Raw genomic sequence first — 19,254 nt, 5'->3', positions numbered from 1 at the left:
GCTACAGAAATAGGTATTACAACATGGTACAGCAGCCGCCCAAGTCTAAGGTCACATCTAACCACCTCCTCATCGCTCCCACCATGAAACCTACCAAGATTGTCGGTCACAATGAGAGAGCTCTGGAAGGCTTTCAGCGCATCTCCAACCAAGTGGATGAAATCTTCAACAACCTTCATCAGCAGCACGGAACCTGGAGCAACCTGGAACAGGAGAAGAGGAGAGGCAATGAAGAGCACACACCTTTCAACATGGCAGGTTGTTCCCATTTCACTCCACATGGTAGACCCAGCATGGATAGAGGCATTCCAGATAATTCCTCCAATAGGCCTCTTGAAGACATCCCCAGTGAAAACCAGGGAAAACAGGGCTCTACTTTCCCTGCAACCAAAAACCATTCGACAAGCAACTTAGCCATCCATGATGATGGCAAGCTGAGGAACCAAAGGTGGCTGGAGACCTGTGGGCCTTCAACCACATTCACAAAGCTCAAATATTCTACTGAAGTCTACTTGATGCATGAACTCCTCATCTCCAGTGCATGACCCGCAGCAGAGCATCACCCATATCATAAGGCCCACAGCATGCATCGCCCCATCGCATCACCTGCCGCATCCAGCCCTAAGGTAGGCAAGTGAAATGCGTGTTGCAGACGTGAAGGAAACCCTTGTCAGTGGGATGTGCCTGAAATTGATCTGTCGCGTAACATTGCTGGGCTAGTGTGGGGCGAGGAACATCCACCGACTGTTCCCCGGTACATCTCTGATAATGATGTGCACTACCACGTTGCCGGGCTCCTTTATCTTTTTGCGGCAATGCCTCTGGGTGAAAAAGTTGAGTTTTCCGTCTCTAATGGTTTAGAGCGCATGTCATAGATCTGGCCACAGGGTCCCTCAAGCACATGTGAACACATGCACCACTCTCTGCACTCTCTGGGGGTGGCAGCCCTACTTCACCATGAAACCCAGAGTCAATCCAGTCAACTGGAGTTGCTGGAAGTTAGAGAGGCTGCACTAGTAAGATCCTCCCCGTCCCACGATGTCACAATTGCCAAACACACACTTCCAGGCCCATCTCGACCTCCTACTACTTCTCCTGACCATCGCTGACCAGTTTCTCTAGCAGTTTCTCTTAGCAAGCTCACCAGGTTTTCTACAAAAAGCCAGATCCAGCTGCAAAGTCACCAACATCCAAGCCTTTCACTGAACATTCTCTTTGGGTGGCGACACTGTTGGAGACATGGTTCTACAATGTCTCCATCTTCACTCTCTCCATTTGCCAACAAGGCAATATGACCACCATTCATACGTGACTGCGCTGAAATAACAATTTGTCCACCTCGTTTGTGGGAACCTTACTCTTCTATGAATGACAAAAATATTTCCTGTTTGACCTTTTGAGCAAGGTGCCTTCAAGCCAACTAACTCTGTGTGACTGACGGGTTACTTCAACATCTGGATTGACGAACCACTGGATACGTTGTCCAAGACATAGTTGCAGACATCGGAAACTTGGATTACACTGAATTACTTGATAATCCCACCCATGACATGGCCCATAGGCCTTACTTCCTGCTGCCGCAAACCTTCAAGCACTCAATCACTGAACAAGACCTTGGGCCTCATTACGAGCATGGCGGTAGCTGTGCCTGTATGGCAGGCACGGCTACCGCCATACTCGCTGCCGGCACCGCCTCCCACTATTGGGCAATAACCGGCCCATTACTGGATGAAGGGGCCGGTAATTGCCCATTCGCGGGAGGCGATAATGACGGAATCCCGATCCCCATTCTGCCCCATAGGACACAATGGGGGTCGGGAGCATGGTTGCACCGACACCGTTTATAACAGTGCCGGTGAAATCACGAGTTCTGCTTGCGGGTGTCGCAGAGCCCACCAGGCAAGACCTGGCAGGCTGTCAGGAACCCGCGAGGGAAACTCGGAATAAGGTGGTACGGTATGGACGGTGCCGGTATGGCACCGTCCATACTGTACCACCAGGGTCGTAATGAAAGGCCCCTTGTTCTTGATCAGGTGCTGACTTGTCATCGTCAAGATAATGCATGACATCTGCAGAGGCCAATGACCTTTGATATCTTCCAACTGTACAACATGGTCCGGTAGTCTTAAGTGTACAAAATTATAAGGGGTTACCCGTTAGTCCCTCTGGTTCGTCGCGTAAATTCTACATGAAATACAAAGGGGTTGAACCAGAGTGAACAGGATGACAAGGAAATCTATTATTTTCTTCTAAAAAACCATTTAATTTGTGTAATACATAAGAATCTATACGTATTTAAAACAATTCATCTTATTTAAACAATTTCTAATAATCAATAACATTACTTGTTAACTTCTGACCCAAAGCAAACTCATCCATACACGTTTTGGGTCAGAAGTTAACAAGTAATGTTATTGATTATTAGAAATTGTTTAAATGTGATGAATTGTTTTAAATACGTATAGATTCTTATGTATTACACAAATTAAATGTTTTTTAGAAGAAAATAATAGATTTCCTGGTCATCCTGTTCACTCTGGTTCAAACCCTTTATATTTCCGGTAGTCTTAAGAACATCAATTTTGATACCATCTCCGAAGCAATATCTATCGCCAACATCCATGAGGACAGCTCACTGACCGAAACCTGTCCCTGCTATTAGCAGGGTTGGTAAATATGCTAAAAGGATACAAAATAACTGCATCTAGTTCAGCCACGCCATTAAATCCCTGAAAAGAAATGGAAGAGTCTTGAAATGTTGCAGAAACAAATTTAAATAACGAGCTGCCACAACCATTGCTTCAAGCAGGCACAACTCCCAGACAAAAACACACTCTATTCTTGCATCAATGATAACTGCTCATAGGAAGCTCATTCAATTTTCCCAGAGTTGGTAGACTGGCCAGAATAATACCTCAACTAGGGGTGTCACGGTATCCGTTTTATGACGGTACGATAACCTTCTTGCCAAATGACGGTATATCATGGTTATCGTGGTATAGCAGGTGGAGTTAACTGATCTTAACAAATATTTTCTAAAAGGTCATAAATTGACAGATGTATCATCACAAACAAAACCAGGCACCCAGGGCCAGAATTGGGCTTTTCAACATACTTTCCACTGAAATGCCTTGCTTCCACCAAACGCACGTGTGGAGAGGAGGGGGGGGGGGGGAGAGCCCTGCTGCAACTGGCAAAGCAAACTGAATAGCTTTTCTTAAGTGGTCATTTAGGCTTTTTGCTTCCCCACTGGCTACTGGTGAAGATGAACATGTTGCCATATTGATAACCTGCATGCCACGGATCAATGGAGGCTGAGGGTAGTATACGCTTAGTTTACTTGCGGGCCAAAAGGTGTTCAGTAATCACGGAAATCTTACCCTTTGGTATGGCAGCAGGGAATAACCACAGAGATTAGTGAATTTCACAGTGTGACTTATTATATGTAAATTCAATGATAGAACCAGGGAAATCCCCCATTGTCATATGTTTAGAAAACATTATCAATTATAAATATATAAACCCCAAAGCCACCACCCCAAAGTAAACCCTTTTCCTTCTTGGCACTGCATGTATTCTTCCTATTGTTAACATATTGATTTTGTGTAAGGCACGTGTGGTTTATGGAAAGGCATTAAAAACTGCTCCAACTGAAACTACTTGGCAGACGGCACATCCAACAGTGCAAGACCAAGGCTGCGCAGCAATTACTTACTGCAGCCTTTCCAAATCAGATTGAAAAGCACACTTAACGGTATGAACGGTATAACGGTATAAACAATGTGACGGTTATTATTGTTCAATTAAGTGGTTCACGGTATCTTTAACGGTATACCGTTATACCGTTACATCCCTAACCTCAACATGCCCCAAATCAGCAAGAGGGCAATAACTCAATGACTCTCTTCCAGAACAAGATTAACTCTGCTCAGAAACGCTCAGAACCTTTGGTTCACCAGATGTTTTGAACCACAACTCCCATCAGCACCAGTCAGCATAGCCAATGGTGTGGGGTCATGGGAGTGGTTGTCTAAATCATCTGGAGATCCATAGGTTGCAGACCTCTGCACTGTCTTAACAGCTCTGGAGCCATTAAGGGGTTCATCCCCATCTCAGAGGCTGGAGTGAATACAGTCATAAAATCTATGCAAGTATCACCTGGACAGTTGCAGCTATAAGGTCTTTACCCCACCTTATGAAACTGGTAAACATATCCTTCAGAGCACGGGATGTACAACAGAGGTTCACAGATGCCCATCTCGGGGGGATAGCTCAGGAGCAACGTGCTCGCCTTGGAAGCAAGAAGACATGGAGCAACACAGGTTCCATCCCCAGGTCCGCGCTTAGAAACCTCTGTGTATTAAGTGCGTTATAAATAACCTATCATATCATATCATACTACTGGGCTCATGAAGAAAGGCACAGCTGAGACAGTGGCCACATCTTTGACATTTCCTGTGGAGTCAAAGATAAGGAAATTAGACTGTGTACTTCTCTTCCAGCCTGCAAGAGAATGCTCTCCCTTTCGACTCCCGATCGCAGTTGGATCCCAGACAAAGTACTGATACCACTTGTATAAATATCAGAGAGGAAATGTTCACCACTACTTACCATCTAGCAAGAGGTTCTACTTAACATCTAGTAAGAGGTTCTACTTGAGCACTTTTGTGGAGGTTTGGGAGTGGCACTGGCAGTATTGCAATGCTTCTTTTTTGTAGTGCCCTTCACCCACTACTTATGACTGTCCACCTATCTATCCAACCTCTTCATCACATTCTGGGGACACAGGGCTCACCCTCAGGCCGATCCTGCTCAATGCATGCCCACTGCCCAATAGCATCAGGAATGACCAACTGTACCTCTAGAATGCACTGATCCACAGGAAAGCCTAGGCAGGATCTGGTAGTTTTCCAGTTATGCAGACGATTTCCAGTTGTCTATGGAATTGTCGGGAGATCACCAGGAAGATCAAACTAAACTTAATGAAATCTACAAAGTGATAAAGAATTGGATGACAACCAATAGGTTGTGCCTCAACGCCGGGAAAACGAAACTCATGATTTATGGGTCAAAAAAATCGAGAGAAGCATTAACACCTGCGTTTTCTAATTTCCTGGTTGAGGACACCCCTATCACAGTAGCTGATAAGGTAAAAACCCTAGGCGCATATCTGGAGGCCTCACTGGATGCAGGAGCACAAGTAGATGCCATTGAGAAAAATACTCAATATCATCTGCGTGTCCTGAGACAAGTTGCTCCACTCATTTCCAAAGGAAATCGAGCTAAGCTAGTAAGGCCAGTTATTCTGCCACGGCTGGACTACTGTAATGCGTTACTGGGGGGTGCCAGTATAGCAGATGTTTCAAGACTGCAGAAAATTCAAAACATCTCGGTGCAAATAATTTATGGCCTGAAAAGGCACAAACCTACTTCTTCCGCCAGAAAGGAACTACATTGGCTTCCAATATCGGCCAGGATCTCCTTTAAAATGCTGACCTTGTGCCATAAATGTATATATGGGACAGCCCCGTCCTATTTAAGGGACAAAATTAATATATCTCAACCGACAAAAAATCTTCGCTCCACCTCCTCCTGCCTTCTACAGGCGATAAGGACTAAGAGAGCTCGTGGAAATGGACGTTCTTTCCCAGGGCTCGCGTCTAAGGCATGGAACAATCTACCGCTGGGCCTGAGAACAAAGCAACCTTCTGGCCTTCCGAAAGTTGCTGAAAACGACACTCTTTAACTAAACTTCGGCTCAACTTCACTGAATCTCTTTTCTGCTTGTGAAGGAGCGCTTAGATGCCCGAGGGCTTTGGCGCTACAGTAAGTGTTGTAACATAACATAACATAACAGTTGAGCCAGTAAATGAAAAAATGGCCAAAACCCCTTCTCCCCGCACCCACAGAACTAGATGCAACAAGAGAAATGTAAATGCTGCCAGGACTGCGGTTCGGCTTTTGACACCTGTGGTTTTTTTTCCTCGTCCTTTAGTCTGACCAAACACCTTTAAACAAACCAACCTTTCCTACAAAGGTGGCTCAGACAATTGGATTTATCTTTAATGCTGAAGCCCTGTTCAGTACAAGTGGATGCCCCACACATTTCTACAATGGCGTCTGTACGCTAAGGCACTCCTAAAATGTGAAGAGGCAGCTTGACGCATAGCCCATTATCAAAGCTACCAACACATTGCTTCCATCTCTCAAAGTTTCTATTGTAGCTCCCCAACAAACAACACCCCAACTTTACAGTTCCCTGCTTGAGCAAAAAGCAGTGATCAGGGCAATTTATGGAAACCCGAGTCAGCCAGTTGGGAACCTTGGCTTATCCTCCTTAATTTTATTATAATCCCAATGAACTATTTATTCATTTTTAATTTTGTTTTTTTGGTTATTGTACAAGAAGACAGTGTTTCAAAGCGCCACAAGGCAAAAGGGAAGGGAACAAGGGAGTGAATAAACACACGAAAGACAATGGGCCTCATTACGAGTCTGGCGGTAACCGAGGTGGTAAAACCGCCTAGTTACCGCTGGACTCGTATTACCATTCCGCCTCCGTGACTCCCGGAAATACCAGGGCATTACGACCATGGTGTCCCGGGAATTCCGGAGGCGGAATTCGGTAAATCCCCATTCCCATTGAGTAGGACTCAATGGGAATGGGGAAGTGGAAACACCGGCAGCATCTCGTGATGGTGCTGGTGTTTCCACGTCCGCCTGCAGGCGGGAGGTGTTAAACCCGCCAGGTCAGACCTGGCGGGAACATCACCTCCCGCCTGCAGGAGTCGGGATGGGGCAGTCCGTAATAAACAGTGGCGGTGGGTTTACCGCCACTGTTAATTCCGGACTGCCCAACCTGTAATGAGGCCCAATGAATAAATAATAAAATAAACAGCAGCCCTACTAGGTCTAGTGACATCCAGAGCGTACAAGTGCAGTGAGGGGGGGATAAGTGCTACTGGGGTTCCCATAGGGGGAAGTACAAGAGGTTTCTGTTGAGTGGGGCAGCAGGTAAGTGCAGGGTGGACACAACCCACCCAAAGGCGGGTGTGGGCCCAGAGGCCGTGCAGGGGAGGAGCTGGTGGTGACTGGGCAGAACCACCCGACAGGCGGGTGTGGGCCCAGAGGGCAGAACGAATGGGGTGGTCCTGGTGGCAATTTGGCAGCAGGCCAGGATCCAATTGGACTATTGGGGGACCTGGCCGCAAATCTCAGCGACAGAGGGGAAGGTTAGCACGGAGGGGGAGAGGGAAGGAGGAGGAGAAGAGAAAGGTCTTAAGATGTTTGCGAAACTTGAGGGGTCCGGTTCAAGATGGAGAGCGAGAGGGAGACTGTTCCATAGGAGGGAGCCAGCTGAGGAGAGAGATCTGCCTCCAGCCCTCTGCTCAGAGAAACGTTTGATCAGCAGAGTGTGGGAGCCAGAGGATCAAATGGATCTGGAAGGAGAGTATTTAGTAAGAGAGAGCTGCAGTAGCATGTGCTCCCAGGACCCAGACAGCCTTATGGATGATGCAAAGAGTCTTTAATTTGATCTTTGCAACAACTGGGATTTTAGAGCTGGAGAGATACGGTCCCAGGGCTTGAGACCAAGGATAAGTCTTGCAGCTCTATTCCCGATTAGTTGTAGACGACGGAGTGAAGAAAGAGGCAGGGTGAGGAAGAGGCTGTTACAGTAATCCAGCCTGGAGAGGACCAGAGCTCTAGTGACGTTGAGCTTCTGGGGGAACGTGTGGAAAGGGAGAATGCCTCGAAGGGGGTGAAGTTGAAAGTGGGCCTTGTTGGCAAGGTCGAAGATGTGACAAGTAAAGCAGAGAGAGGAGTCGAAGATGACCCAAAGATTTCTGATCCTAGTGGAAGGAGAGGGAGGTGAGCTTCGGCAAAGGACAGGCATGGGGAAACAGAAATTATAAAAAAAATTAAAATAATGATAATGAATAATATCATGACTGCACAGAGTCATTCATGCAAGGTTCCTGCCTCTTCTAAGTGCTGTCATGGTCGATCTTATGCTGGTTCAAGTCCATGATCTCTATAAACATGGGCGCAGGAAACGCACAGATCTTTCAACTGAGTGTTGAACTCATTGAGCTATCTTACTGGCATGTACTTTTTTTTAGGTTAAATGGTGTTTTACCAAGAAACACTTACAGAAGCAAGCAACCATCGACATGGCAGTCGACATACGTCTTTGGGAAAGAGATATTAAATCGCCAGTGGGCCATGAGGAGTCTGTGAATGAGAGACCGGGGCCAGTCCAGACATTCAAAGAGGACTGTCTACATACAGATTAGAATGTACAGTGCTATGGGATTAGGATGGTCAGGGAGGGGGAGTAATCAGGTTAAGATGGAGGGTGCATGCGTGCTATGCTTAGGAGGTGGAGGTTGAGAGGATAGTAAAGGGTATAGTAAAGGAACATTTGATGTGAGGGGAGGGAGCTCCAATGCAGTGGGGCAAGAAGTGAGTAGGAGCACAAGTGAGTAGGAGCAGAAGCGAAGCAGAGCACGCGGAGGATGGGGCATGGATCGAGTTGGGAGTGACGTAGAGCAAACGATGATCAGGGATGCACAGCACAAGGCAGTATTGGCAAAGTAGGGTGGGAAGCCCATGCCAGGGTTTCAACAAAGGAAGACATTTAAATCGATATTGGTTTCTCATTGAGAGCCATACAGTGTCTGGGCGGAAAAGTTAAGTGCCTTGTCAAGGAGGACGGAGTAGAGAGGGAGGACAAGGAGGGGGCAGATTCAGTAGTGAGTAAAGTCAGCTGAGAAGGGGCAGAGAAGCTATGTATCAGAATGCAAAATAGAGATGCATGTTCCTTTAGTAGCCGAGCCACACCTCCATGAGAACATACGTTTCCTTGCTTTGCCGAGCCGAGGCCTTCTTGCAAAGCCCTGTGCCCTAACTTGGGGCTGAAAGTTGAAGACACTACCCAGTCCTTTGGGGAATGCAGGGGGGGGTGGGGGCCCTTCTCATGGAGAAGTGTTTATGTCGGGACTATCCCCCATGCATAGGATGAAGATATCCATGATGGGGAGGTAGGGTGAATGTTATGTTATGTTATGTTATCTGCACTTATAAAGCGCACAGTCGCCCGAAGGCATCATGGTGCTGCAGAAGGAGGACTGAGCAATTAACAGAGACACATGGAATAAGAGCTATAAGAGAGTGGTCTTAAGCGCTCTTCTAAAAGCGAGATGATTGGGAGTTTTTGTCATTGCGGAGGAGAGACCATTCCAAAGGTTATGACAGTCTCTTCATCCAAACTCAACCTTAGGGCTGGAGTAGGAAGTGTGCACCAATTAATTCAGATAAGTGCAAATGAGCAGAAGACGCACCTACTTAAAGGAAAAATCACTTCCCTCTAATGAAGCGCTCCAGCAGGTGCATTTCCCAAGATTCATGTACATTGGCTAACCAGTTTATCTTTGGCACATATTTTATACAAATCCACGACTAACAATGAGCTTCTTTAGAACCGGCCTGCCACTTTGGCTTGGAGAGATTTTCAAATGCTCAGCATCCTAGAGGCCATATCCATATGCACAACCTTCGCCTCGATACGTGGTGAGGAAGAGGGTCTCTGCAGGGTCCCCTCGCTGGAAGGAACGCCACCCAGCTCCAAAGCCACCCAGCTCCAAAGCCACCCAGCTCCAAAGCCACCCAACTCCAAAGCTGCTGCGATCCAAAGCCACTCCGATCCAAAGCCGCTCCGATCCAAAGCCTAAAACACATTTCACAGCAGTACCTTCTGCAGTGGAAGGCAGAGTAAGAAGGGACGTATATACTAACAGATTGCGCCATGGACGGCTCGCTGTAACTGAGCCGTCACATCGAATCAATAAGCAAAGCGTTCAATACTCGTTGAAGTATTTTAATGGTGGTGCCAAAGGGCCATTCTGCAAAACAGAGGTGCAGTGGGGGCAGCCCCCCAGTAGTATATCCTGTGATGGCCCATATATCCTGTGGAAAAACTGCAATGGTTCATGTCTCACGGAACAGAGCTTGTATTCGATATTTCATATTCAAGACTCAGATAGTAAAGAAGAGCGCGATAGGTCAGTGTTCATATCATAAAAACATATTTCCATCTTTGTTATAATAAATGCATTAAAAAAATGTTTATCACAAAATGCCATTCAATTATTACATATAAACCAATGTTAATACTAAAACCAGACATGTTTCTCACATGTACCTGAAAGCATCGTCTGACAATATATATATATGTGTATATATATATATATATATATATATATATATATATATATATATATATATATATATATACACACACTGTGCAAAATAATGCCAATTATGTTATGTACAACATTGACTTATGAAGGCTAAAGTTTCCTTCACTTTAATCTTAAACACATCTTTAGTGTCATTTAATTTCACTGTAGTGTTTCATTTCAAGTTTTTGGGTATATATCCTGTAGTTTAAGATTAACTTGAAAGTCAACAGTCTGGAGAAAATCACTCAACAAAGCTACCCGATGGCTACAAAACAAAAACATCTACCTCAACTGAAAAACCCTGTTCTTTCAGCCATCAGAGAGAAAAGTCCAATTACAGAATCTATGTACAAACCTCCAGTCTTGGACAATTTTGCTGCCAAACACATTTTAGATCAATGCCATTGATTTACCCCTCACCACATTATTACAACACAATACTCAAAATGTTCAATCTCGAGCTTACATAACCTAGCAACCAGATACTTCTTTAGGAAGAAAGGAATTAATTGTGAGAAAAAGACCATTACTTCACAGAACTGTGGAATTGACTTAAGTTTTTATGGCCTAGCCGTGCCGTAGAGGCGCTAAATAAGAAAGAGTAACAGCAAGAGACTGCTACAGCATCCTAATGCAGTGTTTTTATTTAGCACTCCTTCTTGGATTTTTTCAGTTTCTAAGCACTGTAACATTAGGGGCCTCATTTTGAGGACGGCGGTAACCCGGCGGTGCTACTAGCGGCTTGGCGCCGTCCTTGTAACACCGAATCCAGCACCTTACTTCCCGGTGCCACCGGGACATTACAAGTCCTGGCGGATCGGGAATTCAGGTGCCAGAAAATATTAGTCACCATTCCCGTGGATGGGAATGGTGACACAGAACATCAACACCGTTGCTAACGGTGTCAGTGCTTCCGTGAAAACTCTGCGGGCAGGTGCTGTTACGCCTGGCTGAACAGACCTTCCGGGCGTAACGGTCCGCACCCGCAGCGTCAGGAGTGTGGCGGTCCAGAAAGGGTGCTGGTACGTTGCTACCAGAACACTTATTTACGGACCGCCACACTCATAATGAGCCGTAAGTTTTATATCCAAAACAAAGGAAGCAGGTAACCTTGTCCTGTACTGGCACCAATACACAAGGTCCCAAACAAAACGATTTAATGCAGACTTAATCCTATGTTCACACTCTACAAATATACGAAAATCAGGGTTTTCCTTTTTTTTTTTAAACTCAAAACACTTTCTTTAGACACAAATACATTAAAAAAGAAAAATAGAAAACCAACACTCATTTATCAACCTTTACGTGTGTGAGGTAAGTAGCCAAAAAGTGCAATGTGCATTCAGAAGAATGTTGTGCACACTTTAGAACGAGCAGTGCAAAACACACATATGGGAAAGACAATAAAGGAGCCCCACCCCCGGCCCAATGAATGCATCTGGACTAATGTTTTCTAGTCGTAACTTGGAGAAGCTGCTAAATCTTCTTCCTCCGTTACTGAGAAGCTCATTGGTGGCTAGAAGTCGACTCCCTTACAGTGTCACAATCAGGGAGAACCACTCTCTCAAATAAATTCACAGAACATGTCGACACTGTGTTTCGGCCCTACTCAGCATGATCCCCTCCCAATTACCCCTCCTATAGCTACACCTATGGTACGCCCTCGTAATATAGCCAACTACCCCATGTACCTGTGTAGGGCCCGTAACATAAAATCCACTGAGACGAAGAAAAGCCCAGACTTCCCAAGTATGACTTACATCACAAAGACTGGGATGAGGAGGAGATGCAGAACTATGAAGATCACTACCCGAGGTAGGTGTGAGCATTCTAGTTCTCCACTAAGGGCCACTACCAACACCAACATAAAAACAGAAGATGGACTAGGGAGTTTGTCAAGCCCTCCCATGTGGAGCCACGAGCAAGGAAGTGGTTTGGCGTGGAAGCAAGAAGGGGTTGCTAACCGGGAAGCTGGCGAGAATGTGGAGACGTCCCCACATGGTCCGGTGTTGAAGGACCGACATACTCGCTGGGGAAGCAGAGGTGAAGACCCGTGGCAAAGCTGGACCATGCGATCAAGTACAGACCCACCGTCTGCGGGAAACCAGAACCCGCAGAGCTCCCATAGTACATCAAAAGGCGAAAGAAGTCAAGAGACTAGAGAAAGAAGAGCCCGAGAACGAACAGAGCACGCCAGTGTAAACCCTAAAGGTACTTGGGTTGCTGGGACGGCTGGTGGGGGCACAACAGAGTCGGGGAAGACTCAGAAGAAGTCAATAGAGCAAGACCCACAGGGGCAAGAAGGGAATCCCTGGGGTAAAGAAGAACTTTAAATATCTAGCAAGAGAAATACAGGTCTGGGAACTTGAGAGAAACCTGAAGGTGTCCCACCCGCTAGTCCCCGGGGATGTGCCATCGAGGTGGCCAGGACATGGCCATTGCTATTGGATCCAGTTCCTGGGGGTGGGCCAGTGCAAGAGGATCACCTGGATGGGGGGTCATCGGGGAGTGGCAGTGGGACACGAAAGGGTGAGACGCGGTATCCCCTTCCTTATAAACCCTTTTCCCCATCCTACCAGGTAGCATACCTAGAACCTCACCCCGCCTTTTCCGACACAAACACTTTCTCACAGACAGTTCATTTTGAGAGACAATGGACTAACACCAGAGGCGTATACCTGACATGTTCCAACGCAAGGGTCAGGCATAGTCAGGCAATTACTGTTATCTAGACACACCTGACTTCCGTCCTACTTCCCACATTGATAAAAGGCAGAGCACGAATGCACACTGTGAGCAAAGCCAAACGCACGAGGAAGCAGCTGTTCCGGGATGGCCGTTTAAACCGAGAAGAAAGGCAGCAAGACCAGAGGACAACAAGGAAGGAATTACACTTGCCCTTTGCAAGAAGGATTGCGACTTTCAAACAGCCTCAAGGAAAAGAAACATAAGACCAGGAAATGCAGCTGACTAACAGTGTAGCATGTGCCAAAGGTACACTGGGCCCTCCTGCATTGATAGCCAAGATGGGGAAAAGCGATTGCTACCGTGGTACTGTCCTTGACTCCGACAGCAAAGCAACGACAACGTGTTCAGCACAGCCGGTGAGTCGGGAGAAGTTGATAACAGACCGGACGTGTTATGCTCAAGATTGCTAACAGCAACAAAGAACTTGAGTTCGATTGAACTTTATAAAACCAAAATAGGTACCAGATACAGAGTTGTCCGCCGCTACGTGGGTGCTCACTCGAAGGTTTCTGTTTGGTACCCCAGAGCGTATTTAAGATTATTTAATGGTGAAATCGAAGTGGTCCTGCAGCGGGTTAAGTTGAATCCTGTGCACATTTGAAAGTCTTTGATTGCCTTTGCACTGAAATTGGTCTCAGCCCAGAAGAGGGGGGACTAATTGTTTAAACGGGGTTCTGAGCCCAGAAGAGGGGGGACCGGGGGTACAGAACAATTCACTTGCAATTATAATGTTGTGGCAAATGTGAACCCAACTAAGAGATACCTGCAAATTAAAGTTGGTTTGAACCCGACTGAGGGAGGCTAATTGTAAAAGAAGGATTTGAGCCCAGCTGAGGGGGATCCAGGGCGAAGAGTAAATCACCAACTTGAATATTTGGAGAAAAAAAAAAATCTTTGTTTCTGATACATCCGGCCCGCCCTCTGATGCAAGAGACTTTGAATAAAAGAGACTTGGGCACAGAAGGCCCTGATGTTGGTAAAAGGAACTGTGATCTTATGCCCCACTCCTCCAGGTATCGCTGAGCGGTAAGTGACTGTGAAATGAAGATATCAGGAGAAGGGAGTCATTCCCCCTGGTAGTGCTACATCTACAGGAAACATGACAGCTAACCAAGAGCCAAGAGGACGGGAGTCATTCCCCCTGGTAGTGCTACATCTACAGGAAACATGACAGCTAACCAAGAGCCCAGAAGACGGGAGTCATTCTCCTGGTAGTGCTACATCTACAGGAAACATGACAGCTAACCAAGAGCCCAGAGGACGGGAGTCATTCCCCCTGGTAGTGCTACATCTACAGGAAAAATGACAGCTAACCAAGAGCCCAGAGGACGGGAGTCATTCTCCTGGTAGTGCTACATCTACAGGAAACATGACAGCTAACCAAGAGCCCAGAAGACGGGAGTCATTCCCCCTGGTAGTGCTACATCTACAGGAAAAATGACAGCTAACCAAGAGCCCAGAAGACGGGAGTCATTCCCCCTGGTAGTGCTACATCTACAGGAAACATGACAGCTAACCAAGAGCCCAGAAGACGGGAGTCATTCTCCTGGTAGTGCTACATCTACAGGAAACATGACAGCTAACCAAGAGCCCAGAAGACGGGAGTCATTCCCCCTGGTAGTGCTACATCTACAGGAAACATGACAGCTAACCAAGAGCCCAGAAGACGGGAGTCATTCCCCCTGGTAGTGCTACATCTACAGGAAACATGACAGCTAACCAAGAGCCCAGAAGACGGGAGTCATTCTCCTGGTAGTGCTACATCTACAGGAAACATGACAGCTAACCAAGAGCCCAGAAGACGGGAGTCATTCCCCTGGTAGTGCTACATCTACAGGAAAAATGACAGCTAACCAAGAGCCCAGAAGACGGGAGTCATTCCCCCTGGTAGTGCTACATCTACAGGAAAAATGACAGCTAACCAAGAGCCCAGAAGACGGGAGTCATTCCCCCTGGTAGTGCTACATCTACAGGAAAAATGACAGCTAACCAAGAGCCCAGAAGACGGGAGTCATTCCCCCTGGTAGTGCTACATCTACAGGAAAAATGACAGCTAACCAAGAGCCCAGAAGACGGGAGTCATTCCCCCTGGTAGTGCTACATCTACAGGAAAAATGACAGCTAACCAAGAGCCCAGAAGACGGGAGTCATTCCCCCTGGTAGTGCTACATCTACAGGAAAAATGACAGCTAACCAAGAGCCCAGAAGACGGGAGTCATTCCCCCTGGTAGTGCTACATCTACAGGAAAAATGACAGCTAACCAAAAGCCCAGAGGACGGGAATCATTCCCCCTGGTTTTGTGCGAGAAACAGTGAATCCAGAGACCAGAAGAAGGGAGTCATTCTCCTGGCAGTTGAATCTGCAAAAAGGATCAACCCACAGAACACTGTTATCCAGGGGAAGGGAGGCATTCCCCCTGGGATGAGGAAACTGAGAACCTTTCTTATACAGAATGTTACAAGATTGACCATTTTTGTTTGTGTAGTATTGGGGCCAGGAGAAGGGGTTCATTCCCCCTGGTTAAGAACTTTCAATCAGAACTGTGCCACCCAGTCCAGGAAAAGGGATTCATTCTCCTGAACCAAGAACACTGACACAGCCTTTTAGTTTAGTTATAAGTGTAAAGGACAGAGTTCATGTTTTGACACAGGACGGTGGACTGTTTAGTTTACAAGGACATTCTGACAATCCCATTAGCACTTTAGTTGAGGCAGGGAAAGCCCCCATAGAAATAGCGAAATGTAGGGTTTCCCTTTATTTTCTTGGTGAATAAAAGTCTATAGCAACCACTATGCCACCTGTGTGCCAGTCTCCTCCTCCTGCATCCTTACAGAAGCCAAAGTGGGGAAACTCTCTGGAGCAATCTCCCTCGTTACAGTGGTAACACTAAGAAAAACAAAAGAGAAGAAACACTCTGGAGCAATCTCCCTCGTTACAGTGGTAAAACTAAGAAAAAACAAATAGAAGAAACACTCAGGAGTAATCTCCTTCGTCATAGTAGGAACATTAGGAGAAGCCACAGAGAGTAAACATTCGTCATAGAGTTGACAGAAAAATTAATAAATATCAAGAGTGCCTGGGGAGTACTCTCTCTCGTCACAGTGATTACCTTAGCAGCAGCGCAGAGAAGAACAGACAACCAGAGTTGTTTAAAGAGAACTTTCAGTGTGGGAAAAGGTCAAGAGTGACCATTGGAATTGTGGTACAAGTCTCTAAAACTCAGTTGGAGAAACTAAAGAGAGCTTTGAGGACAACTGGGTGGGTTAGGAGAAAGGAGTCGTTCACCTGCCCCGGAACCCTTAGTTGAATCAGAAACTGAATGAAGCAAAAGTTTGGAAAAGACTGAACCAGTTTCCCAGTAGAAGGGAACTAGTCTACTGGTATTTTGTTTTCTATAAACGCTGAACTATTTTTTAACTTACTGGTAGAGTTAGAGTACATTTTAGACAGAGACTTTTTCTTTTGACACTCACCTTGACAACGAGCACCAGAGTTACTTTATAATAGGAAGGGGTAGCCCTGTATAGATAGGGAAAGCTAGCTCCTTTTTGCTGATTAGTTAATAAACTAGATATTAATAATGGCACTTCTGTCCAACTCCTCAGTCCACCTCACCTCACCCTGTATACAGTACCTAATACAAATATTTAAACTTTGAGCACCTGGTCTTGGCATACTTCTTGACCCCAAATGTCCAATAAGTGACAATGGATATCTCCTATGTCCACAATGTCACCACCCTTCCTATTTAATGCAGAAAAAGGTCAGAAATCACCCTAATGAGTATTCAAGAAATATGCTGGAATGGTTGAACCACTATTATACGTGTGTCCATTTCCACCATTAAAATGCAGATGGAAATGGAGACAATACAATTTGCCAAAGTATACCCTCAGAGGTTACCACTGGCGGAGGCATTATTGCTGGAATACCACCTGTCATGTTTCAGCAATACCACTACTGCCAGTGGTAAACTCTGAACAGGTCAGGTTTGTCAAAATACCTCTGGCGCAGACGCTATATCCTGCGGCAGTGTCTGTGCCAAACTTGTAATGGCCCTTTAGGTGTGCCAGTGAGTTCTGCCATACCAGCTGCTTTTTGACCCGTGGAGGGTGCGCTGATGAGCGTGAGGCAAGTTTGTGCAAGGGTGTGGAGCACAAGTGGGGATCAGTCGACTAATGCCCGCTTGAAAGCTCTCATGCATGTTGTTGGCAAATATAAGAGTATTTATCGCAATGCGCCAAGGTGTGAGCTGGCAAGTAATTAAAGGCTATGCCAAAGTATGCCGATAATAATACAGATAGAAATATGGTGGCACGAGGCCATCACAGGCCTCAATACCTGAATCACATGAACCCAACAAGGTGTATGGCACCCCTCAGCACAACCCTTCCCACATTTGCCAATGGTCATGTTACTGGGCCCACTAATGACAAGAACAATCCATTCCCAGATTTACCTCCATAAACCAGTGGCTGCCAATGCCACATCAATGATATTCATTCTCTTGAGATTGCATTAAATGACTAGAATCACCAACATGCGAACTACAAGATGCAGGTGCATTCCCATCACAGGAGCCTCGGGTACCTGTGGGACTGTGGGGTCTCGAGGCATAGACCACCTCTCCTGCAGTGGTGTGATGCCTGAGGAGCAAGGTGTTCTGCTTTTCTCCTGTGTTAAGAGACTGCACAGTAGGTGACCATTGCTCAAAAGGAGACATATACATCACTGAGGCCATTGAAACTCTGTGATGCGACTTCAAAAATATAATTCACTCCAATGAAGGTGTCCAAACAAAGAGGTCCGGGGCTTGCGTTGGAGAGATTAAGGATGACCCGTCTACTTGCTCTACTTTAAGCCGCAGTGATCCGCGGTGCAGCTCCGGCCTAGTTAATAAAGGACATTGGTTGCAATCCAGGATTCTGTAAAGCATTCTTCTGTCTCCCAGGATAGGAGCAAGAAGCTTGGGTACCCACAATTGGGGGAGTCGGGCGTCTCTTGACCCCGTTTCACTGTCTGTGGCTGAGGTTGAAAGAACGCCTGTAGCCCCCCTTGCAGAGATGGATTAGCTTCCAGGGGACATCTGAAGGGGTCCAATGATTCATGGTCAGATTTTATCTCCCAGTTAGAACCTCAACCCCTCTCATTAACCCAAGGCAATGATTTCTGACAGATAAGCCTGCTCAATGAGTTGTGTGCGCTTCCTACAAGAGCAAGACCAAGGTGGATGCGTCAGAAAGATAATCTCTTCCAGTGAATGTGTACGGGTAGATTGAGAACCCTATGATGGTTCCTGGAACCTCCAGAATACAGTGAAGATCTGAGCGAAAGTCTCAGAGTGGAATTCCACCAGAACGGACAACAACAGATCTGACATCAGACTATTCTTGGGGACACAAGCATTTGCCTACTACAGTGTCTACAACTGGTGGCTCTCCAGATGTTTTGGACGACAAGTCCCTTGATCCCTCATCATTGACTATGTTGTCTAAGGATGATGGGAGTTGTAGTCTGAAACATCTGGCCAGACAAGGTTGCAGCCCCCTGACCCTCTAGGATTTGGAGTTATGCCACTTGTAGTCTCAAAATAATCATAGAGTAGTCTTGTCTAGCATGCTACTGTCTTTTGCTGATCTTGTTGTGTGTGGCTCTGTGCGTGAAGGTGGCTGCTGTTGTAGGGATAGTGGGAGAGGCAGATGCAAACTCTGTGGTGCTGGTGGGCTTGGGCCAGAGGGACTGTGAAACTTTGCGTTGGTCTGCTTCTATTGGAATAGTCTAGTCTTTTGAAAGCATGTTTTCCCAAAGGGAGAACCAGAGGACTGAAGACAGTAAAGAGTACTTTGGAGCACTGTTGCCCACTAATGTTGAACAAGTGCGATAGGGATGAAGATAAAAGCATAAATCATGGCTCGTCATAAGTCATTGCTGTGGTCTCGAAGAGACCTGTGGTCGCGTCACTAGGGTAAGTGGGAGAGTGGTTTAACAAGGATGAGGGAGGTTTTTACAGTGTTGTTTTTTAGTTGGGGTAGACATATAAGTAAAATTAATGGAATGGGAGGAGTAGGCTAACACAAAGAGTGGATAACATTATCTGTGGTACTATGCAGCAGCTGGTCAAGTGGGTAGGTGGCTTCTTAGATCGTTTTGGTGGTAGCTATTGGACTCTGTTTTGCTCATTTGGGGTCTGATCTGTGTAGGGTCCAATATGGTTGGTAGTAAGAATGAGGCATTTTGGTGATTTCTTTGGTTCTGAGAGTGAGT

General features: G+C 46.3%; 1 protein-coding gene across 12 annotated transcripts in view; it reads right to left on the bottom strand.

Annotated features, from left to right (window-relative positions):
* ADGRB2 (adhesion G protein-coupled receptor B2) overlaps nt 1–19,254 on the bottom strand; it is a 1,170,899-nt gene that overhangs the window by 388,769 nt on the left and 762,876 nt on the right. For all 12 annotated transcript variants that reach the window (XM_069622503.1, XM_069622504.1, XM_069622505.1 and 9 more), the window contains one exon: nt 95–203. In XM_069622503.1, coding sequence (XP_069478604.1) covers nt 95–203 — 109 coding nt within the window. The remainder of the gene's footprint in view (nt 1–94; nt 204–19,254) is intronic.

Source organism: Ambystoma mexicanum, chromosome 11 (genome assembly GCF_040938575.1).
Source record: "Ambystoma mexicanum isolate Mex_15411 chromosome 11, UKY_AmexF1_1, whole genome shotgun sequence".
Classification (NCBI taxonomy): domain Eukaryota; kingdom Metazoa; phylum Chordata; class Amphibia; order Caudata; family Ambystomatidae; genus Ambystoma; species Ambystoma mexicanum.
Note: the sequence above shows the minus strand (reverse complement) of the source record. Positions and strands in the feature narration are given on the sequence as shown.